Source organism: Chenopodium album, chromosome 13 (assembly GCF_948465745.1).
Source record: "Chenopodium album chromosome 13, dcCheAlbu1.1, whole genome shotgun sequence".
In the NCBI taxonomy this organism is placed as follows: Eukaryota; Viridiplantae; Streptophyta; class Magnoliopsida; order Caryophyllales; family Amaranthaceae; genus Chenopodium; species Chenopodium album.
This window is the reverse complement of record NC_137846.1, coordinates 42,778,538-42,804,247: the sequence shown is the minus strand read 5'-3', so window position 1 is coordinate 42,804,247 and position 25,710 is coordinate 42,778,538. Positions and strand designations below refer to the sequence as shown.

Here is a 25,710-nt window from a genome sequence, read left to right as displayed (position 1 = left end):
CTGATGCAATGTCTTGCTCATGCCATACTACTTCGCTTTAAACATACCAAAATTTGGCCTTATAGCCAACATTAATGAAAAAAATGTTTTGTTATTTGAATGCAAGCACGAACAAGAGATATGACAAGGTAATATCTCAAGCCCCTTTGTGGGTCGCTCATCAACATCATTAATGGAGAGATGGGAGATGGCTTACAATTGAGATACCCAACGCAGTTGCTGTTGAGTGGTGTAAAAAGACTCTATGCTACGAAGGTTTTAATCCTTCATCTACTCTCCTGCCTTTGCTCCTCTCGTCCGTTGTCCCTTCCTGTGGGATGCATCAAAATCAACTCGGATAATCGGATGCACATGTTGTGAAAAGTATCTGGGGCTTGGTGTGGGTGCAACTAGCAAGATAGGAGGGTGATTTGTTGGAAGCTGCTGCAGCAATCATAATGCAGAAGATGTTGTGGAAGTGCGTGCAGCAAGGTATGGTTTGGAATTGGCAAGATGGGTTTTAGAATTGATATAGGAAAGTGACTTGATTCATGTAGGTAATTCCATTAAACAAGAGACTGATGTATAGTTCTCCATCCACTTGATATTGGAAGACATCGGCAAAAATATGATGTTTTTTTTACTTTTCAATTGTTTACATGTTAAAACTGGAAGATACACACTATTGAATAATAAGTTGAAACTTAAAATTGAAAGGTGCACTAATAATACTAGTATTAAGCCAAAAACCTTCAACCAGCTGATTTCTAATCATTACTCAGACACAAAGTATTAGCTCCAGCACAAAGATAGTAGATATAAAAATTCCCTTGCTATTAGGTTGTACTTCATAAAAATGAAGTCACTCAAAAATTTTAAAATCTTGAATTTTAAAACACATTAACCAGAGGGTACAAAACCATGAATCCTAACATATTATGCAGCCTGTTTCTTCAACTTAGCAAGCTCCTGCCTCACAGAACCAGCTTTCTGCAGGAGTCAAAACAGAAGGAGAGATGAATCAGTACCATGATAGACAACATGACAATTGTATACTTTAACAACTATAGAAATTGCATGTCGATATCTGATGAAATGAACCGTAAAAAAAAAAGTAATAGTTGCAATATGTCATTTAGAGCATCAAAGCACAACCCAGAACAACGCAGCTACTCATCATCAGAAATAACAAGCAAATGAGGAAAACAACACTAAGAGCAACACCAAGAGCAACACCAGAATTTTATTTAGCAAAAAAACATACTGCTCAACAACTTTTATAGGTTTATTTTCAAAAACAGAAATAAAGAAAAAAAAAACAGCCCCAATAATCAAAGGTTTAACTAGGAACCGCAGAACAGGCAAAAGAGGAAAAAACAATGCTAAAATCACCAGTTTCACATGCTCTGAAAACATAACACTGTTCTTTGGCAAACACTGCTCAACGTCTTCAAAGCTTTCTTTTCACAAAAAATATCCCCAAAAATCAAAGTGTTACACAAGGAACCTTAGAGAAAGTACTACTGAACAACCAAAGCAATATCATAGGGAAAAAATGAAGTTTGGACCAATAAAAATGAAGACAATTAATACAAACACAAACCTTAATCTTAGCCAACATGATCTTGAATCTGTCGAAGTCGTTAAGACCAGCTCTTCTCTTCTGGACAATCAGCTTCCTACCCCATGAACTGTTCTCCCACTTGTTCTTAACATCTGCACCATCATTGCAATTCAATTATAATGTGCAAACATAAGGCAAATATGCCAAAAGACCAATACGATAGAATTCATATAAAAGAAACCCTACCAGCAGCTTCCATGGCTTCGACAAGGGCTTTCTTCTTTGGTGACTTCTCAATCTCAACCTTAATATCGGTTAAGGAGAGCCTCTTCAAGTTCATTTGACCTCTGACCATATCAGGAGCATCAACTAGAACCTAAAATGCAATTATCCAGAGACAATTAGATTCGAACAAAACTCGTACTCCACTCAACCAAAACTAACAAATTATAATCGAGCACAGCAACCGAAAACGAAATTAACTTCGAGAAATGTCTAGCATATAGGAGTCCAATCAAGAATAACTTGACTGTAAGTAACTGAAGACTCGTATTCAGGTATAGGATTTGGATACAAGTCCATGTGACATCCCAAACCATTCAACAAACAAAGGTTCCATTGAAGAGTCTAGACCCATATAACAATTTAAGGGTGTCCAAACCCGGATAACTCCAAATTAATTACAGAAATCAAGCTAGTAACGCAGCCAAAGAGAAATAGCCAACATACTTTCATAAAACTCATAAAGTTCTCAAATTTACTCATTAATTATGCATAAGATAGAAGTCCATAATTCCATAAAAACAAGCAAATAATACAAGATTTGCGCTTGATTTCCAATTAACAAACAACCATAAAAATACAAATGCAGGCAAATTAATCAAAGCAGACTTGAAACAAAATCGTCAGCTCATCAATAAATTTACAACCCAACATATAAATACATCCCGAAACTAAACCCTAATCAAATTTCAACTCAAAAACTGCAAATAAACCCTAAATCAAACCGATACAAAGCAATCAACCATAACCTAACAGTTCAGAAATGCATAAAAGAAGATGAAATTTGAATTTTTATAGCAATTGAAATGAAAAAAAAAAAAGGGAAATACCCTGTTCTGGTCAAGAACATCGACAATGACGACAAGACGACCATACTCTTTGCCGTAGTTGACAAGAGCTACTCTTCCGATCTCCACGTACCTCTTGAAAGGCTACATCAAATTTATTTAACAAATTAATTCATCAAATTATTTGATTTGATTGTTACAAATTCGTTTGTTACAAATTCGTATAAAATATAAGAAGTTTAATTTCGAAGGAAAATAGAGGAGAGAGAGATTACCATTTTCGAAGTGCGAAGGTTTTCTGGTTTCCCTGGAAGTGGAGTGGAGAGAGGAGGATGAAGGAGGCAGCTGACAATTATCAATGTGTTTAGCTAGGGTTTTATTAGGTCATTTGGGTTTGGGTTTGGGTTTGGGTTTGGGTCTGGGTCGTATTCATGTGTTGGGTTCATTGATCGGTTTTTTTTTTTTTTTTTACTCCGTATATTTACAGGTAAGAAAAAAGAGTAAACTACACAATCACTCCCACTACACAATCACTCCCTAAACTTAGCACAAAGTTGCAGATCACTCACTAAACTTTCAAAAGTTACAAATGACTCACTATGGAAAGTTTTGACCTACTACATCAGGTAAAATGCAAAAACTCCCTAAACTTTCTGACTTAATTGCAGGAACTCCCTAAACTTTTTTTAGAAATCTTTTTCTTTTGGTTCCAAAAAACTAGCCGTTACAAAATATTGTTTGATAAAAAAACAAAAGGCAGCACCTGTATATATACTCCATTGTATCCATTATTTCTGCACATCTAATCTACAACAAAATTCATTGAAAAAAAGTCACAAAATATTTCTGATAAAAAAAATAGAGAATTAAATATGAAATATGTCAAGGAGCAGTTCTGGATTGAGTTCAGGGGGAAGGAGGTGTCACTGTGGTTTGTTAGTGTCAAAGAGTAGGGCTTGGACTAAAGATAATCCTGGTAGAAGGTTTTATGCATGCCCCGACTATAATGCTGAAACTGAAAGGGGGGGCTGTAAGTTTTTTAGATGGGTTGATGGTGAAGATCCCACCATATGGTAGACTGAAGTGATTTTAGGGTTGATGGAGGAGAAGCAGGAGCTGAAAAGCGAGCTTATGAGTCTTAGGCATGACCTAAAGCAAGCTAACAAGAACTTAAGGAAGGTTGAAGGTGAATATTTGATGCTTAAGATTAAAAGGGCAGCAGGGTTTAATTTGGGTTTCAATTGTGAGATGTGGAAGTTTATTTTGGTTTTTTTTTGTTGTCTTAGTTTGGTTTGTATCTAAATGATAATGTAAGTTAGAGATAGGGATGGTACCTGAGCTACTAGTTCATATTGATGCTCCTAGTGCTTGTCATGCCTCCTTTCCTTTGCCATGTTCTATTGAATGTAATTGGAAATTAATGAAATCAATGTTATGCTTATTTTATTTGTATTTTTGCAATTGGTAATATTTAATTGTCAAATTGTAACTTAAATTACCTACAATGTCTGGCTTGATATGGTGTTTTGACTTTGGAAAGGCTGGCTTGACAATGGGTACTCATCTTGGCTAACAGAGTACACTGTTTGTTCACCACCCCCATGGTCTCTGAAGTAAGCTCTCTGAACAGGCTGCACAATAGTATATTAGTGACATTAGATATGTAGTTTAGGATAATATGGGATTACATTTGCTTCAAAGAAAATGACTTACTGTTGCCATTCTTTGATAGCCATTAGGATAGGTATATAATCCCACCCCTCTCATGTGCATAGGAATAGGATTTTGTCCAACACCATGGCCCTGCATTTGTGGCTGCTGAATGTTATTAGGTTGCTGAGCTGTGTTAAACTAGCCTTGTTGTGGCTAGGACCTTCACAGACATTCTTGCAACCTTTTTTTATTATGTCCTTGCATCCCACAAAGGCTGCAGTGCATGGCAACACCTTTCTTCCTTAGTTTTCCATTAGCTGTGACCTCTCCTTCCTGTTATCTTCTCTTCACCTTAGGTCTATGTTGAACTTTTTTCAGTTTGGGAGGGAGCACAACATCATCAAGTCTTGGCCACTCTCGAGGACCATTCAGAGGTTCAAGTAAATAATCATATGCTTTCAAATAGGTAGTCTTTGTAAAGTAATCACTAACATAGTGCTCAGGTTCATCCACCTTGTTCCAGATTGCAACAATAGCATGCTTGCAAGGTATACCACTCGCTTGCCAAGCCTTGCAGCTGCAAGTTCTGTCTTGTAGGTTAACCACAAATTTTTGTTGGGTTGCCCCTCTCCTAACTCCATAAGAAAACCTACTATCCCAAAAGGCATTCCAACCTCTTGCCCAAATCTTATGCTTCTCCAACTGTTGTTGAATCCTTGGGCATAGCAGCACTTCTTTTTTTCCAATGTCATCCTTTTTTTTTTATGTAATCTTTCCATCAAACTTTCTCTAATGTCTTCCAGCATAGTTATAATTGGCTTATGCCTTGAGTTCAGTATGTAGGCATTAAAGACCTCACTCATGTTGTTGTCCATAGATTCACAACAAGACATAGTGCTGTAGAAGGCCCTACACCATTTCATGTAGTTTTTACTCATCAAATCATCTGTTGCATCTGCTGATATTTGCCTCATGACATCCATATTTGCATTGAAGTCATTCTCAGTTGAACTCTTAGCAATAATCCAGAATTGCTTCCTAAATTCAAGACTACCTCCAAACACACCCCTGAAATTGCAGTAGACATGCCTTGCACATACCCTAGTCTCTACTTCAGGGAACACTACATCAACTGTAGCAAGCAACCGTTTTTGCTGGTCACTCATGAATGTGTACCCAGCCCCCTATACAGAACCTAAATCCTCACCTAGCAAAGTCAAAAACCAGGTCCAACTATCTGCACTCTCAACCTCCACAACAGCCCATGCTATAGGGAACATTTGGTAGTTCCCATCTCTCCCTATAGCAACCAAAAGCTAGCTTCCAAATGGTCCCTTCAAAAAGCAACCATCTAGTGAGATGAAGGGCCTGCACCCAGCTAAAAATCCCTTCTTTAAGGCATCAAAACATAAGTACAGTCTTTGTAAAATGTTAACATTCAATTACGTCTTCACTGTGTTTGCCTTGTTTGATTTCAGTATTTCAGCAGCATATCTTGGGAGCAGCCCATACTACTCCTCATACTCACCAACTATCATAGCCTGTCCCTTCTTCCTTGCCCTATAAGCAATGAAATTACTCACCCTTATTCCCCTCTCCAACCAAATTGTCTGTACTATGTCATGAAGTTTCATATAAAGGTTCACCCTAAACTTGTTGGCATATGTGTTGGCAATCCAGGTTGTATTCATTCTCTTCACCTTAGCTGACCTACCACATGTGTGCTTACCTATGTGTGTTTTAATTTTGAAGTAATTTTTCCCTTGATCCCAGGAAGCCCAGATTTTCCAAGGGCATCCTTTCTCATGATTCTTACACCTGGCCCCAACTCTGTCCCTGTCATTCCTAAATTATGGAACATCTCTTCCTAAATGAATGGGATAGTCACCCAAAGCTTTCCTAAACATTGCTGCATTCTCATAAGATTGTCCCACATAAAAATCAGAATCTGCATCAACCCTTACTTTGTTTTGTTGTTTCCTGACAGCACTGTAGTGTTAGGTGCCACCAAATACCCATAATCTTCATCATCATCTTCCCCCTCACTACATCTCCCATTATCACTCCAATCATCCCAATCATCAGCAACATTCAGTTTTTCTTTGCCTTTTGATTTAGCCAACCTTTGCAACATACTTAACTCCTCCTCATATGATGCCTGTTCAAGTTTTTCCTGAGTGATCCTAGTCCTAGCATTTACAAACTCCATGTCATCCTCATCAGTTCCCTCACTGTCATAATCTACCTCATTCACACCATTACTCCTTGGATTTGACCTACCAGTTGTCCCACCAGTCAACATATTCAAGAAAGAACCCCCACCTAAATCAATAATTACCACATTCATACTCAGTGTACATATGAATGACCATGTACTCTAACAACAAACATAGAAATGGATTAAATGTGCTCCTATCAAATCCCAAAAACCTAACTCCATCACTTAATGATTTCCTTGGATCCAAAAAATGCAGCTTCACTATGTCAGTGTATGCCAAAGAATCAATCAATTCCTTAACAAATGTAGCATCTTCATCCATTGGGAGTCCATCAAACACTCTTACACTACCCCCAATGTAAGTCATTTCACCACCCTCTAACCATTCCCCACCATGGTGAACAATTACATTTGGTTTTCTGTCATTGCACCATACACACAACATATTTTGATCAGAACTATTGATTTATTGAATAGATCACAAGCATTTACACAAACAAGAATAAGCAAAATAAGTGGAATAAGCAAATTAAATGGAATATGTAAACAACATATATACAATAAAAAGTACTTGTCATTCATCATTGATAGTCAAAAGATTAGTTCAATACATTCATTAAGGCCTCTACTAAGAAGCCATTACTAAATCAGTTACATTGTCATGGTAGTGACAAATAACAAAAACCTACTCCAAATATGTCACTAATACACTACCTTACCATGACAATGATCTTAAAACAACCTTAAATAACATAAAAGCTTTACAAAAGAGCAGCACAACTCCAAAAACCATCTAGCTGCTCACTGATCCCTCCCCCCCCCCCCCCCAACACCTACAACTAGCCTACACTTCCTTGAACAACAGGGGGAATCCATCAAAATAAACGGTCATTGTTGGGGTTTGGTGAGTCCGACTCACCGCGGAAACAAACCCAAAAAACAAGACCGCACTCGCAATAAATAAAACCATAAACATAATTAAATTAATCACAAGATTAAGATAAGCTAATTACCCTTGACGCGTGCTTCGCTCCAAATGAGCTCTTACTTGAAAGCTTCAAGTCCCGCTCGCACGGAGACCTCCAACGAAGTCCACCCGCACCAACAAAACCGACTTGGTCCAATGTCTTGGGGTTAGCAAGACCCGACCAACAAAACCCGAGTAATTATATTGAGCTCAAAGGTTTTCACTAATTGTGATGCCTTTTCCAACTCTTACTCAAGCATCTTTCCCAATGCCCATACTTGGCTATTTATAGGAAATGATGGGAGTATCATTTACTCTCCCATCAATGTGGGATAGTATGATTTTTCCATTTTATTTTAAAGCTAAAATAAAATCAATAATCAAGCTAGTAATAAATCAACAAGTGGCAAGCTCATGTGAGTGGTTAGGTGAGGACCACTTGGAGAAGGGGGGGACCAAACTTGCTCCCCACTCCCTCTCCCATAACCGGCCACCTCACTCCCCACACACTCAAGGACCACAAGCCACATGGCACCCACCCTTGGGCACCAAGGCAGCCAAGGTGGGCTGCCATGTGCTGCTGTCCGTGGCAGCCACGCCCAGCAAGCCCAGCACTCGCATGCGGGCTGCCAGCCGCTGCTGGCTAGCACGCCCAGCATGCTTGTGCGGGCTGCTGCTGCTGGCCTTGTGCCTTGGCCAGCGCTGCTAGGCAGCAAGCAATGGCCTAGCCATGCTGCTGCTAGCTGTGGCGAGCTAGCGCGCTTAGCGTGCTAGCTCCAGCAGCTTGTTGCGGCATGGCTTGCTAGCCATTGCGCGCACAAGGCTGCGCCTAGCATGCTAGCACGCACTAGGCAGCGCCTAGCCTTGCGATGCTAGCATGAGTGCGCTAGCACGCACCAGCCAGCCTAGGCTCGGCTTGGTGCGCATGCTAGCCACCATGCTAGGCTATACGCCCTTAGCACTCGGTTTGCTTGGGCATTCCGATGCTAGGGGTATTTTGGTCTTTTGTTGATTTATTACTATTTCTCGTCTCGTCTTTCACTATTTTTCGACTCGACTTCCGACGCTCGGTTTTGACGCTTTAAGCTCGAATTTCCGACGTCTAAATAAATATTACTCGGTCGACTCATTAATTCCTTCCGAATTAATTCGTCGTTTCGGTTTGTTGAATGCTTGGGTGTGACCCGAAGGGTTCAGTCAAGATTAAGCTGTAACATTAATTATCCATTAATATTACTGATCGGAAGCGGCCTCCACCCAGGCATTCCGATCACTTGACCTTACTGAATATATTAGCTTCCTAATAATTCTGAACCCGCTAACGGAATAGTACACTTGTTCGAAGGACACCATTCCTTTCAGTCATGTCCTTGTTGATCCAGGCATGAAAGTCACGACCATCGTTGTAGACGAGGTCATTGAGGATCCATGTGTTCACAGAAGCCCTAGGGCCTACGAAGGGCAGGGTGTATGCGTGGTTGCGCATACGCCACCAAAGCCTCCACTTCACGTAAGTGTGCTGCATAGCAAGTCTGGCACCCTAACTTAGCTTCGGGAAGAGGTGGGTGACGAGGAGTGCTGGCTCCACAGAGGGTGCGCGTCAGCCAGTGCATCCATACCTAGATTCAAGGACACAAGTCAGGGTATCATCAACTATGGACAAAGTCATGTTCAAACCCACCATCAAAGACCCCTGTTCTACCCTTCTCTTAAAACCCTAACCAAAATTCTGAATTTATAAACCCTAACAACAATAAATATATATATAAATATATATATATATATATATATATATATATATATATATATATATATATATATATATATATATATATATAACAACTAGAAAAACCATTTCCTAAAGTCACTATCTACCACATAATCTAAGTTCGTTAGATTCACACAAACATAACCAAAATTCTCAAAAAAAAAAAAAAAAAAAATCAACCAACACATGCTCTGGCATTAAATTAAACAAAACAAACAAAAGACAAGAACAAGTACCTTCTTCAGAGTACAGTCTTCGAACTTTCTGTGCTGGGCTCAGATTAGTGGACCACGACATTAAATTCGTTGTTCGTCTTCAAAGGTAAAGCTTCAAAGGTTTGTTTTTTTAGCTCTGTTTTTTGGCGAAATAAGGAAAGATGAAGAAAGCTTCTGTGAAAAGCTTTGTTATAAAGGCCATTGCCTTTCCCGCGCTTCAGGTATTGTGAGAGGTAATGATTCCTTCTCGTTTACCAAGGTGCCCTCCCATTGGTTACTCAGTTTTGATTAGATATTACAGTGTAAAAAAAATTAAAAAAATCAAAAGTTTAAGGAGTTACCTGGGGTAACTGGTTACTACCGGGAATATTACCTCCGATGACCGGAAGAGTGAGTAAATTGCAAGTTTTGTAAGTTTAGGGAGTGAAGTGCAACTTTGTTGTAAGTTTAGGGAGTGAGTATGTAGTTTACTCTAAGAAAAAGGGAAAAAAAAAAAACTCATCACGAAAGAAATTCTTAATGCACTTGACGAAAAAATGGGGATTATTATAAGAAAAATTTACAAATTGTAGTCATTTAAAGTTAGTATTTTGTAAATTGCAGCTATTTAAAAAAATTGCAAATTGTAGTCATTTAAAGTTAGTATTTTGTAAATTGCAAATTGCAGTCCAAAAGTTGCTATAAATTGTAAATTACAACTTAATCCAATTTTTTATCAGTTTGCGTGTCGAAAAATATCCGGTTAAGGTTTTAGTGGCCATATCAGCCTAAAGGGAGGGTCCAAATTGAGCTCGAAATTGACAAAAAATTAACGTAAGTGCCTCAATTTTACAGCAAAAAATAGGTTGTCCACAAATCGATACATTTTTGTTATGCAAAACGAGGCACTTACGTTATTGTTGAGCTAATTTTGAGCTCAATTCGAGCCCTTAAGGGCTAAAATGGCCCCTAAAACCTTATCTGAAAATTTTTCAACAGGCTAACCGATGAAAATATTGAATTAGGTTGCAATTTACAATTTATAAGAAATTTTGGGCTGCAATTTGCAATTTTTTTTTAAAATGGTTGCAATTTTTAAAATACAAATTTTAAATGGCTGCAATTTGCAAATTTTCTTTATTATAAGGAATAATATCCATATGATTGCTAACTAAATAACCCGCCTTTGTACAATTGGTCATCCCCTCCTCTCTTCTCTTCTCTTCTCTTCTCTTTTAGATTTTATAACTAGTGTTATGTTTAATTACAAAATGAAAAGTTTACCTTGAGTTTAAATAATATCTTTGAACCATTATTACTTTATGTTTAAATAATGAAATAAACATGGTAAAATTAGTTGAGATAAAAAGAGAGATGCAATAGTATTCGTTTTAAATTAAGTAGGGATTGAAAAATATTGCTTATAAACCTTTAAAATCCTTAATGAAATGTTACAACTCATGAATGTTAATTAATTAATAAATTAACATTAATTGTGGAATAGAAATAACAAATACAATAGAGTAAAAATGAATTTTATATCCATGGTAAATCAAAGTGAAATAATTGTTCACTTGATAGTGGCCTGGTAATGAAAAGTAGAAAATTTCAAGGGATGCAATAGTTGAAATTCAATCCAAGTATTAATATGTGGTATCATGTCATCATATATGTGGCGCTATAAATTTCATGATGAGATAAGAATGACACATGTCGTCAACATGTTAATCCGTTGAGTTGTAATAATACTATAGATAGATTATAGAAATTATGGCCGTTTAGGCCGGTAATAATTTAATTTTCGAAAAAATTAGACTATTTTTGCTCCTTTAATTATGTTTTTCTATACTATCGCTTTTTAGTTTTCAATAAATCTACACAAGTAGTGTAGATATTCGTCCGTCTCCCTATGGTGAAGTCCTTAGTTTTTGTTAGTTGTTTGTTTATCGTTAGGGTTTATTTGTTTGTCAGGGCTTATAGAAAAAAGTAATCATCCTTTGTCCAATTACAGTTTGTTAGTAAACATTTGTTCGGGATCGCAACGGTTGTCGAATTCTCAAATGTGTTCAAGCGAATCATATAATAATCATCCTTATGGCTATAACAAATCATTAGACCGTCTCTCAAAAAAGGCTGCATGTTACAGCGATGTGTGCGAGGAATGTACCACAGTGCAAGATCTTTTCAACAATCGTAGCTTTGATGGAAGAAACTTTTATTTGATTCTATTTTATGTATTTGTTAATTTAGATTTCATCTGTATATGTCGGATGACTTTTTATTAATGAATTGATTTTGTTCAAAAAAAAAACCACATTTGTTATTGCAGCTTTGTTTACCTCTCGATAGATGTGATGAATGCTCCAACTGTGAAATTGGGAAAGAAGTGCTCTAATATTGAAGATCGTGTGCTCAATTTTGTCATGGAATGGATAAGATACCCTGGATAGAGTTGATAACTAAAAAGTTGTTGCCCTTAATTTGAATATTGCGAATATACCTTATTGGAGTGCTATGTGAATGTTTTTGTGGAAAGTTGTAGCTTCTGTAATGAGGACTTTGGTAATACCAAGATTAAAGGAGGTAGCCTAGATGAGGGAACTGATTGTTGATGACTCGTTCCGTCGCTGAGTTGTTGTACACTGACTCGTCGAAGTTAAATTTAAATAAATTGGTTTGGAGATGGCTTCTAAGAACACAAAAAAACAAAAAATGACAATATTACATATGATTTTGCTCCAAGTGGCAACACATGGAACTAAATCTTATTCCAACCAAAACTTTATACTTGTATATATATACACATAACATTGTATCTCGGTTAATCTACACCACACACAAAAAAAAAAATAGGCAATTAACATTAAAAAAAGGCAAAAAAAAAAAGAAAAAATAGAGAGAGACAACAATTAACATTAATGAAAGCAAAAGAAAAACTTGTACATGTAAATGAGGATAAACATATAAATTCACATATTGGGGGTATAATTGGCAACATACTATTCATAAGAGTAATTTTATACTTTTTATAAAGTAGGAAAGTAGGGATCGATATAGGTATATAAATATAGGTATGGATAGATTTTGAAGGAACAATTGAATGTAAAATTAAATTATAACAAATAAGTCGATGTCATTATAGTTGATATTATTTAATATAACAAGGGCAGCTAACGCTCGCCATACGCGCGTCATAACTAGCCATATTCGGATCAGAAACTCTTTCGGTTTGGCCTTAAAATCACAAATTTAGTTGTTTGTGCAAAATCAATAAGAGAAAATATGTAAACAACTATGTTTAAGTGTATAAATGTCCAACACAACTAACATTAATAAGAGCAAATAAATACATATTGTAGAGGGTATAATTGTCCAAACACTATTTATTACAAAGAATTGTACATATTAATGAGGGTATACATGTAAATACACATATTGAAGGGTATAATTGGCATCACAATATTCATAAAAGTAATCTTGTACTTTTTATAAGGTAGGGATTCCATTCTATTTGTTTGGAAAAACATATCACATATTATTAAGATTTCTCCATATTTTATTCATTTAATTGGTAATAACAAAAATATATTATATATCTCTATTGTAATTTCGTTCGTTTTCCCAAGTGATACTCACTTGCCATTTCATTCGTTTATTAAGTTCTACTCACTTTTACTTTAAAGTGTTTAAACCTTTTAAAACAACCTTTTGTTCATTTTTTATCACAGATACAATCCCACTTTGTGGACCATGGTATATTTAATAAATATGTTACACTCTATCTCTATCCTCTTTAAAGCAAAAATACTCACATGTATGCATTGTTATCAGTGGAGGATCTAGGATTTCTAATGAGGGTATCATTGAACAATCAAGAAAAAAAGTAGAAACGAGTTATTATATATACATTATCATATAATAATTAGCCTTAAAATTTTTAATATTTATTTTGGAGGATAAATTTTTATTTTACAAATCATATCATATAATAACTAATACTACTTCCGCTTCATATTACTCGCAACAATTTCCTAAAATGACCGCTTCACATTACTCGCAATAAAGCTAAACTTTTAGCTAGGCCACGAGACAATGACACTTGATATTTCAACTTTTCGCCAAGTGTCGCGCCACGTTGGATAGATTTAGATAGACTTCATACGATAAAAAAAGTAATTTTAGAATTTATCATATCATATAACTAATATATAAAGTTAAACTTTTAGCCAAATCAGGAGACAACAACACTTGGCATTTCAATTTTTTGCCAAGTGCCACGCCACTAGATAGATTTAGATAGATGTCATAGGATTAAAAAAAAAAAAAGTAAGTTTAAAATTTTATTTTCAGTCAAATTTGGATAGAATTTTAGGATAAAATTGTTAGTTTAGAGTTTTATTTTCGATAAAATACCAAATAATAATAAACCTTTTAGTCGCTTTTAGTCATGAGACAACAACATTTGACGTTCCAACTTTTCTCAAAGTGTTGCACCATATTGGATAGATTTTGAAGACTTCACAGGATAAAAAAGTTAGTAATTCTATTTACAATTAAATTGTATAGAATTTTAGGATAAAGTTGTTGGTTTAGGGTTTTAATTTCAATAAAATACCAATATTTCTTATGTACAAATTGAATTATAATTTTATTGAAAAAAATATTAGATTATAACTCTCAATAATTATTATATAAATTTATTTTTTTAATATCATTTTTGGAGCGAATGAAGTAGTTCAAAATGTACAACATCCATTTATAATATACTCTAATCGATTAAGATAATATACTTCACAGTATAATATGATTTTGTTACTGTATGTAGAACTATCAATTGAGTCGGGTCATGAGTTAATTCGGATCGAGTCACTTCAGGGTACAAGTCAAGAAATTTTAAACCCTAGCCCAAAGTTTTGAATTCAGGTCGACCCAACAGGCTTAGAACAATTTTTTAATTTACTTTATTTTTGCTAATTTTTAGAAATTTCTAATATTTCGAGCTTATTTTGCTTTTTTTTTTTTAAAAAAAATGTATTTTACCATTTTCACCAATTTTATTAGTAGTCATTACATGCCTACAACCTACTACATAGTTTAAATTGTCACGAAAACACACCAATTCCTAATTAATTTTGTATCAATGATATATATGAAAACTTGTCATATAAATTAAAAATTTATTTTAAAATTTAATAAACAACTCAGGCATCGCACGAACAACGTCACTTGACATTACAACTTTTTGCCAAATGTCGGGCCATTTAGGCGACAATTAATTTTTAGTATGATGTGTAGGATTTATTTGAATATACTTTTTGTAGAATAGGATAAAAAAATTTAGATAGATTAAGATTGAAAAAATATATATATATATTTTACAGTTTTATTTTCAATAAAATTTGGATAGATTTTTAAGATAAATCTTTTAATTTAGAATTCTATTTTCAATATTATTTTAATATCATAATATTCGTGTTAAAGAGTATTTCAAAATAAGTCATTATTAAGTACAAACAGTTGCACGATTAGGCAAGTCACGATACAACAAAGCTTAAGCCTTATGATTAGTTAGGGCACGAGATATCAACACTTGGTATTCTAACTTTTCCTCAAGTGTCATGCCACGTAGTTAACAGCTAGTCATTAATATAACATGTTTGATTTATTAATTTATTTAGATAGATTTTTTTTGATAAAAAAGGTGGATATATTTGGATAAATTTTTTAGGATAAAAAGACAATTTAGAGTTTGATTTTCAATAAAAATTTGGATATATTTTTAGTTTAAAAGTGTTGGTTTAGAGTTTTATTTCAATTAAATCCCAATATTTCATATGTATAAATTAAATTATAATTTTAAATAATTTTTTTCTTATAAATAGTGTACATTTCTATAATACATATTGTGCTCTTAAAAAAATCAATGGTATCCTAAGTTATATATCCTAAATCAAAAGGGATATACACCTTTTGCACAACGATTTTATCTAAAAATTCAATAAGCAACCCGGGCATCGCTGGGGGGCACAAAACTCGTATAAAATAATTTATACTCCCTCCGTTTTTAAATATTTGCTCCACTTTCCATTTTCGGCCGTTTTTAAATACTTGCTTCATTACCTTATTTGAAAAGCTTTTCCAATATTTAATTAATTTCTCTCACCTAGTGGACCCACCATGAATCATATTTTATTAGTTTCATATTTTCTCTCCTCCATTTCTCTCTACTACTTTTGCTTTTTACAATTTTTTATTCTTCCATCAACCCCACTATCTCCATATTTTATTACTTTCTCCAATTTTCCCTAAAACTCCGCGCATGGAGAAATGTAGCAAATATATAAAACGGAGAGAGTATTCAAGTTGTCGATAGAATACAATGATCAAATTACAAATTACTCCATATGTTCGATAAATTATTATTGTATTTACTCCGCAAACATTAATCATAAGGTTTAAAACTATATGGTAACTTATACTAGTATACTATAATTAAAAAGAAATTATAAAGCTATGAAATTATTTTATTTCACATAAATTTTCTCAATTGCTTTACTCATATAAAACCAAATAGTAAATATATTATTTACCAAACATGTGCATTGAAAAGTGCAATTAATATGGGAAGACTTTCATCTAAAGAAGGAGTCTTTAAGAGTAATAAGGTACTCATTTTATTATTTTTTTTCTTTATAATTGGTATCATGTACGATGTTTAGAAAATAATTAAAGTTTGAATATATATTTATTTTTTAATTTAAAAATCATAGTTTTTACTACTTTTTGATTTTTTATAGCTAAAATGAGAGCATTTAGAAAAAAACACATAATTGGATTAATACAAAATTAATAATGCACACATTGACACATACAAGTGGAAGCAAAAGCCAAAAACAAGGTCAAATGAAAAAAGAAAAAAAAGATAACCTATGAGATCGATTTTTATACATCACCTGTCTCTTTAATACTAACTCCGCTATTTATTTCTCGCAACAAAGAGGAGTTTTGCGAAAACCTAGGTGTAGGGAATATTTCAAGCATCCCACACTTGAGCACCACTGTGATCATACACTTAAGCATGGTGGCGTCCATAGGGAAGGAAGCTAGAGCAAAAGAGTCGCCAACAAGTTTTAGGAACTTGTAAACCGTTCATAGGGTGAAGGTTACACCCCTTCACGATCCATGAGATCGCTAACTCCATAGTGGTTCTGAACCATGACTGGATATTCGGGGATGAAGGTACAAATTCAACCTAAAAGAGATTGAATCTGCCCTAAAATTAGGCCTCTACTTTATTCTTCTCATATTCATGTGCGCTTTCCGACTAACATACAATCAATATATTAACCCTAAACCTGTTTAATATATGTTGGTTGAATATTAATGCACAAACAAATCTATTATTGGTGATCACTTAAATTAAAATCATATTAGCCTAAAATCAAATTATTAATTATCTTATTAAGCGTGATTTCAAGTACAAATTCCCTTTAAACCTACAAGAGAGGGCGTGATCAAGCAATAACGTACAATACATAATATCAAACAACATAATAATATTGATACAACAAATCATCATCATAATATTAATCTCATCAAAGCATAATAATATTAGCAAGATCCTAGGCATGATACTAACAAGATTAATAACAAATCCTAACATGTCACTAAGCAATAAAGATTATAGCTTTAGCTCTAACATGATACTAGCATGATAGAAGAAATAGTAATCAACCTAAGCATGATACTAGAAAGCAATAAAGATATCCTAACATGATACTAGGAATTAAAATAATCTAAACACGCTTTCTAAAGAAATATAACAATAAAATTACTCACTTTGTTGCTTCGTATCTCTTTCTATCAAAACAATACACACGTTAGTAACTTCAATGAAAATATTAAATCGATCAAACAATTAATTTAAATAATTGAAATAGGAATTTGGGACCAAACCCTCAGAAATTATCAACCTTTCACGTCTAGGGCGAAAGCAACTTTGAGCTTGGCTAGGTGTGTCTAAGTCTCGTGATGGACGAATGGTGTTTTTGAAAAGGCAAGGCTTAGAAAGAGGGAGAAAGAATAAGCTTCTAGCTTTAAGAGAGAGATCTTAATCTCTTTAGAACTTAAAATAACCATCTAGATTTTATCTAGAAAATTAAAGTAATTCCTAATGACTTTAGGAATGATAATTAATGAACCCTCCACTTGATCATTGGGTCGCCCATAAAACTCATTTAATATCTAATTTAGTATTTGGGCCATAACTTCCTCATTATTCATTGGAATTGGGTTTATAATATATCGTTGGAAAGCTCTTTTCGAGTCCCATCCAACTACACTATTATTGGACCCGTATCATGGACCAAATTAAATTGGATTGGACATTTTTCATAAATAAGGTACGAAAAGAACTGTTTTTGAAAACAAAAAGAAGTATTTTTTTTAAAAATGGAGGCATAACGAGACTCTTTCACATTTCACTTCGTTCGCTAATCAAATGGCGTGAAAATTACTCATCACTGGGTTTGGTTTTTTGGGGAGACACAATTTAGTGTCTACAGAAGCCCCCACTTTGATTGAGTTTGGAGAAACGTAAGTTTCGAAAACAAAAGTCAAAGTAGCGATAGGGATGGAGAATGATTCAGAACGTTTTGCGATCCTAAATCATTCTTGCAACGCCGATACCTGCAAACTAGTGTTAGTTAAACAGATAAGAGAGTTAGAAACGCGTATCTTGCACCGTCGAGCACACGTCTCTAGAGTAACCGATTTGTTGTTGCATCATGTAGTGACGACCTCCACAGTGCCTCGTGAACGCCATCTGAAGGTAACATTACCTCGCTATCTTCATTTGCTGTGACAATCCTCCACATCCTAGGGAGCACCGTCGAAGACCGCTGCTTGTAGCCATCTTCTGTTGTTGTGGCAGTACCTCGCCGATGTAGACAATCTCCTCTGTACCTCGAGACATCGTCGAAGACCGCTGCTTGTAGCTGTCTTCAAAATCTTGTCTATACCTCGACTGGATCATTTTTTGACAACTTTTACATCCTAGTGAAAGTCATCGAAGACCTCGTTACTTTGTGACCCTCAGTTTGCTGATGCTTTGCTTGAATGCTTGCTGTAATTTCGCTTTACTGCGCCAGTACCTTGGCATATTTGTAGATGTAATGAGCCGGTACTTTGGCGCTTGCGTTTGCTTGTGAACCAATACCTCGGTGCTTGTAATGAGCCAATACTTAGGCGCTTAAGTAAAGTGAGATGACCGTCGTCGGGCCGATCACTTATAAGATTGTAATCGAGCCGACTATTAATCATATCAGTCTTCTTATAGGGGCTAACTGGCGTACCAAGGAACCTAAAATGCTAATTAAAGTCCATATAAGCTACTTATGGGGCCTAAGAATTGCGTTGCTGAAGAAAAGAGATCTGATGGAAAACGCGACTTTATCGCGACGTGCCAATCTTGTTGCGGTACGACAGCTCTGTCGCGACGCAATAATTTTACCGCGGCGCGATAGAGTCGCGTTTTCCGGAATAAGGTTTTCTTCCTCATTTCGCCGTTTGCTGCTCGTGTTTTATTCATTTTCTCCCGAAAACTCTGCCCGTTCTCCTTCATTTCTTAACGAAATTCGCTAAAGTTTGTTGCACATCAAAGCTCTTGATCTCTAGTTTGCCGATCTATGTAAGTTTTGCTCAAACTCCTCTTAATTTGGAAGAATTTCGTGCATGTTTATTTGCGAATTTCTGAAAAATCCAAAGATTTTCTTGCCTATTTTGCTTCGTTTGTCGAATTTCTTGTCATGAATTTGTTTGTATATGCTTGTACATCACCTTGGGAGTGTTTTGAGACTTGTTTGACTCAATTTGGTGAAGAAAGGAACGATTTTCCATTGTTGGGCACCTTGAGTTCGTGAACAAAATGTAGCTTGTTCTTCATGTTTTTGCTTGCTCTTTGTGCTTAATTTGTCACAATATTTTCTATAATATTGTAAGAAACTGTTTGATTGCTCAAAATTATTGTTATTGCTTGATCCAAAAACATGTTATATTTTAGTACTACGTACTCTGTTTTTGACGAACATAGTATCATGCGGCTAGGCGAACCTTAGATACCTTTTAATTTACTGTTTTTATGTTTGGAACACAACTAGTATGGCTCGGCGTCATGGTTCCTGCTCACGCTCTTGTGGGGCTCACCGAGAGGACGAGCCTGTCGACGCAGGCGAGGGTACGTCCACTAGTCTTGGGCAGTTCCCCGAGTGGGATGTCGTACTGTAGGGAATATTTCAAGCCATTAACCCCAAGCTTGAACCCCACAGTGATCATACACTTAAGTATGGTGGTGTCCAAAGGGAAGGAAGCTAGAGCAAAAGAGTCGCCAACAAGTTTTAGGAACTTGTAAACCGTTCACAAGGTGAAGATTACACCCCTTAACGATCCATAAGATCGTCAACTCCAAAAGGACTTGAACCAAATAGGGTTCGGGGATGAAGGTACAAATCCAACCTAAAAGAGATTGAACCTGCCCTAAAAATAGGCCTCTACTTCATTCTTCTCGTATTCATGTGCGCTTTCTGACTAACATGCAATCAACCCTAAATCTGTTTATCTATGTTGGGTGAATTTAATGCACAGATAAAACTATTATTGGCGATCACTTGAATTATAATCATATTAGCCCTAAACAAGATTATTAATTATCTTATTAAGCGTGATTACAAGTACAAATTCCCTTTAAACCTGCAAGAGAGGGCGTGATCAAGCAATAACAATAATATATATATCAAGTAACATAATAATCAATCATAATCATGATCATAATCATAATAACAATCATAATAATCATAATTATCATAATCATGTTAAAGTATAATATTAATAGCAAGATCCTAGGCATGATACTAACAAGATTAATAACAAACCCTAGCATGTCACTAAGTAATAAAAATCAAAGCTTTATCCCTAGCATGATACTAACATGCTATTAGAAAAGAGAATAGGAAGCATCGCAGGAATCATAATAAGCATATTTGATATTATAACCTTTTCCCTAAACATGATACTAAGAATCAAAATAGGAGCCTAAACATGATTTCTATATCATAATATCAATAAAACAATTAAAGTACTTACTTGGATGTCTCGTATTTCTTTCTAATGACAAAACACACGCGTTAGTAACTTCAAGGAAAATAATAAAATAAAACAATTAAATTAAATAATTGAAATAGAGATTTGGGACCAAACCCTCAGAAATTATAACCTTTCACGTCTAGGGCGAAGGCAACTTCGAACTTGGCTAGGTGTTTCTAGATCTCGTGAATGCGGAATTTTGTAAGAGGGAAGGTTTAGAAAAAGAATAGAGAGAGAAAGCTTCTAGCTTTTGAGAGAGAAAGATGATTGTTATAGATTGTGAATGAATAAAAACGGAGGTTCAGGACCCTATTTATAAGAAAACAGTCCGGAAATAAGTAGAATTTGATAAGGAATAAAACTCCACTCTGTCGCTGCAAAACCGACCTTGTCGCGTGGCGACAGGCCTGTCGTTTGGCGACAGCCTGGATTTATACGCGCTTTCAAACACGGAGTCCACATATGAATCAAAATTGATTTGTAAAGTCCATATGAAAACTGAAATCGTATTTTTCATAAAATAATATTTTATTCCAAGTAAAACTTATCAAAATCTAATTATTAATTCTAATATTATTAGGACTGAAGAGAATCTTCTAGAGAATTGTAGAAGACCATAATCAATTATAATAACTTTAGGAATTAACATTGGGCCCTCCCCTAGATCATTGGGCCGCATGTAAAGATCAACCGGGCCCAGTTTAGTACTTTGGCCATAACTTCCTCATTATTCATCGGAATTGGGCTTATAATATATCGTTGGAAAGCTCTTTGCAAGCCCCTTCCAACTACACTATTATTGGACCCTTGTCGTGGACCAAACTAAACTGGATTGGCTGTTTTCATAAAATAGAGTTGTTTTTCGAAAACAGAAAGAAAGAATTTTTAATAAAAACCAACCGCAATACTTGACCTTTCACACTTTCACCTCATTCGATTATGATTCGACGCAAAAGGTATTCATCACTGGGTTTGGTTTTGGGGAGACACATTTGGGTGTCTACACGTACCCTGTACTTTGCGCGCACCTTTCACATTTCGAAGCGCGTTCGACGTGGCATTATCGACGATGGAGTTTGTTGCCATGGCTCAGGCAACAGTGACATTGGGCATCTGTATGACAACTAATTTCATAACAACATGGAGCTACTCACTCTCTTGGAGTCACGCGGCTTGACTCCTCTGCTCCAGACTACACTGGCGCTTTTTTCCTTGCAGTCGAGCCGTTTCCTAGTTCGGGCTCTGGTGGAGTTCTTTTGGGACACTACCAACACGTTTCATTTTTCCTGGGGCGAGATGACTATCACTCCCCTCGACTTTTCTATCATCATCGGATAGTAATTCCGGTCGATTGCTGTTCCTCTTGGTAGGGACCTTACTCTTTCCTCACCAGAGGTGGACGAGGTGCTAGGTCCTATCGTTATCCGAGCTCATGCTGAGTCTCGGTCGATGAGCGGCCGATCCATCCCCTGGTCTCTGCTAGTGGAGGCCTTCCGAGATGATGCGACCACCCTTGAGCAGCGGGTGCGCATATTTGTTCTAATTATTCTGTCAGGGAGCTTCTCCCCTGACAAGGTTAGCCGAGCGTTGCTCTACTACCTCCCTGCTCTTCGCGACCTTAGATAGGTCGGGACTTTTGACTGGGCCAGCTTGGCCTATGTTGACTTCTTGCTTGGATTGCGACTTGCCTATCGCCATCGGAGCTACGACGAGGAGGTCACCCTCTCTAGTTTCTGGAGGATCGTAGAGGTATACTCTTGTTTTCCTCAAATAGAATTGACTATTCAGTACTAGCTAGCTTTTGTTGATCCTTCCCTGTTATTACAGGTTTGGTTCTACGAGTACTTTTTGACCTTGTCTCCGGCTAGGTCTTTGTCTCGAGGGCTCCCCATAGATGCTAGTTGGAGAGGTCGTTATCCTGGCATGGTTGCTACCGGACTCGTACGAGAGTCGCTTCTGGCGGTACGAATTATTATCGTCATTTCCACTTATCCTTCTTTGTAGGACTCTGTCTTATGGATATCTCTTTTTACAAGATCCCGAGCCAGTTTTCCGTCCATGGGTCAGATTAGACGTTCCCGTGCGTGTTGTTTGGTATATAGCTCAACGGTGTTATTTCCAAGGGACGTACGACGTTGTGGTGTATTTGGGCGAGAGAGTTGCGATTCAGCACTCATCCGTGTTCTTCATCGTTCCGACTCGTCCTCCACTGCATATGATGGACTAGACGAGTCTTAAGACTCATATGGATTCGTCGGCAGCTGGCGTTGATTGGCTGAGGTTCAACCACCCGAACCAGTATTATGTTGAGAGGCTTTTGCCGCGGTTGGCTCCACCACCTTCCATATTAGAAGAAGCGGAGGTGTGTTTTTGCATCTTTTGATTTATCCTTTGGTATCCCCCAACAATGCTTAATTCTTGGAATTTTATTTTCGTAGGCTGCTGCAGAGGCTGCGGAGTTTGTACCTCCGACCATGTCCATCACCTATCAGGGGTCTTATGGGCCGGTCAAGGAGATGATACCTCCGGCTCCTGAGGAGTGGCACCTAATGGAGAGATCGATCCCTCGACATCAAACTTGGGTAGGTTTATCTCCTATTTCCGTCTGTATTTATATTTTGATTATTTCTAATCTTTTCCTTTTGCAGTTTACTCGCGAGGTGATGACGGGGATGGCAAGAGCTATGGACGCCTTTCGTTATCAGCTGGTGAGGTTGAGCCATCAGGCATCATGCCGTCGGGATGGTGGTGCGACAGAAGTATGACTTTCATCTTGTATTATGTTTGCCTTTTGTTTCTTTTATTTAACTTGGCTTACTGTTTGATTTCAGCCTGTTCCTCCGTCTTGTACTCGCTCGAGGCCAGAGGGTAGGAGGGAGAGATCCGGATCGAGGCGTCGTTGTACCTCGGTGGAGAACGGGACGGGCGAGAGGGGTCGGATCACACTGTTGTCTTGGAGGAATCTGGCTCTTCTTCCGAGGGTATAGCGATGAGGCCACCTAGTCAGGGTACGCCGACACTTGCTCCTTTCACGGCCGGTGGGACGTAAGGTTAGCTCGTCGTCGCAACAGCCACAGCGGCAGTAGCCTCAGTAGGGTGAGCCAGGATAGGCTGGCCCTACTCTTTTGATTCCTACGGCTAGAGAGACAGATGTTGGGCAGGAAGTGACTCCGCAGACTTTGCGGTTTTACGATACTTTCGGCATTCGTCCTCCGGCGTCATAGTTGTACCTGTGCTTATTTATTTTGACTATATAGGACTTTGTATATTATTGACTCTTATGCGATATTTATACATACTAGTATTACTACATAGTCTTTATCCTTTGCATTTTTATTTTTCATTTTATGTTATTTTATGTGCATCTATGTGTGAAAATTTTGTGATAAATTTTGCGCAAAAATTTCCGTCATTATTTTTATTATCTTGGAGGGTATCCGACTTTCTCCACCAAAAAAATGAAAAATAAAATGAAGGTTGACTAAAATAAGCTTAATATTAGACTTAAAATAATCAATATGGAAAAAGTGTTTGAAAAAGAATGCCAAAAAATAAGATTGAATAAGGTTTGGGGGAAGAAACCGTAGAGCCAGAGTACAAATCAAGCCAAAGTCGAAAAAATGCATTCGATATAGCGCGTTTATTTGTGTCAGAGGATAAAGGCTGTCGTGGCGTGATAATTTTGATTTTTTTCGAATTCTACTGGAATTCGGTTTGCATCGATTTCTGTTTATAAATAGCCCCCAAATCTGTCGATTCCAGCATAATTCGAAATAGCAAAAATGTTAGCTTATTAATTCCCAATCAAGTAATGGCTAGGAATTTTTGTGATACAACCCGTGAGTGGTGTCGTTCTCTGACCGCTAAAGAGAGAAAAGAACTTGATTTTTTCCATTTTGGGGGTTTATATGGTATTAAGGGGGTAGATCTTGACATAGATTTTATTCATACCGCCTTAGAATATTGGGATCCCGATACCCATTGCTTTAGACTAGGAGATGATGAAATTTCCCCTATGCCGGAAGAATTTGGTGCCATCCTTGGCATCCTTTCTCTAGAACTCGCAGTAATTCCTAGGTTAAGTGAATATTACTACAAAGATTTTGAGCGATTTCTTAACCTCATGGGTAATGATTTGAAAGTCATAGTTGATGGCACTGTAGTTGATCTTAAAAAGTTTGCATTTTTTTACTTTAATAGACCAAAGTCGGAACCTTTTCATGTTTACAAGAGAAGAGCCTTCCTTTTTTTCATGTTTAGCCAATATTTGCCCACCAATGGTAATATGCATAAGGGTCAAGCTATTTTAGCTTGTGTCATGGAACAAGTGGATGCCGGGAGGAATCCCATGCCACTAATCGTTGGGGAAACAATGCTTAGCTTAGATAAGCTAAAAAGAGATCCAAAAGCACCTCTTCGAGGCTCTCCAATTTTATTACAGGTAGAAAATTAATATTTTTAATCACAGAAATAAAAAAATATATAACTTTGTATAGTAATAATAATTTATTGCATTGAATTTTTGCAGATTTGGCTAATGGAAAGGCTAAAGCTAATTAGCCCTCCTGACAATGTTGAAAATTATACTCATAATTGCCTTGTAAGAAGGAAGAAGCGCTTCTCCATAAAAATGGGGCGTCGGGAATGGAGTAGAATCTTTGAAACTCACGACTTTTCCATCAAGTGGATCGTTCCTTGGTGGAGAATTGAGAAGATGATTGGGGTCAATGCTCAACCCTTTTACCGTATTCCAAGCTTATCCAAGTTGACTTTTTATTGCCCTTCTAGGGTAAAGAGACAATATGGTCTTGCTCAAACCATTCCTTCAGGAGATCTACGCCGCCCTTATGAGTTTCCGGTTTCACAGGATGCGGAAAGATTTGACAAGTATTGGTGTGCTAGGCCCTTATGGGAAATTGTGTCCCACAAAGCTTCTCCTCCTTTGTTTAGAGATGTGAAGCAGTGGTTACTTGGTAGATCTCAAAAGGACAAGAACAAAGTTCGGAACACGAACAAGGACAAGACAAGCATTAAAGACCTACTAGGGGATAAGGAAATTCCTCTTAAGGATCTCCTAGGTTCAAGAGTTGAATTCAAGACTCCTATGATGCCTAAAAAGAAAAGTGTTGTAAAAGGCAAAGAAAACAGAAAAGCTAAC

General features: G+C 36.6%; 1 protein-coding gene across 2 annotated transcripts; it reads right to left on the bottom strand.

The window, feature by feature from the left end:
- Positions 1–716: 716 nt before the first annotated feature.
- LOC145574782 (large ribosomal subunit protein eL14y-like) lies at positions 717–22,949 on the bottom strand. 2 transcript variants are annotated; one of them, XM_081632639.1, is made up of 6 exons: positions 22,945–22,949; positions 2,889–2,911; positions 2,656–2,757; positions 1,790–1,919; positions 1,583–1,695; positions 717–969 (listed from the first exon to the last, which is right to left on the bottom strand). In XM_081632639.1, the coding sequence occupies exons 2-6, from the start codon at positions 2,889–2,891 to the stop codon at positions 916–918; spliced, it is 402 nt and encodes a 133-aa protein (XP_081488765.1). In that variant the 5' UTR covers positions 2,892–2,911; positions 22,945–22,949; the 3' UTR covers positions 717–915. The 2 variants fall into 2 exon arrangements, with proteins under 2 accessions (XP_081488765.1, XP_081488766.1); XM_081632640.1 differs by lacking the exon at positions 22,945–22,949 and having other exon boundaries at positions 2,889–3,029.
- Positions 22,950–25,710: the final 2,761 nt, after the last annotated feature.

What these genes read in the sequence shown, in the direction of transcription:
- LOC145574782 (XM_081632639.1), bottom strand. An exon ending in CGAAGCCATGGAAGCTGCTG is followed by an intron (nt 1,696 to 1,789) that starts GTAGGGTTTCTT and finishes ATGATGGTGCAG; the next exon opens with ATGTTAAGAACAAGTGGGAG. An exon ending in TCATGTTGGCTAAGATTAAG is followed by an intron (nt 970 to 1,582) that starts GTTTGTGTTTGT and finishes TGACTCCTGCAG; the next exon opens with AAAGCTGGTTCTGTGAGGCA.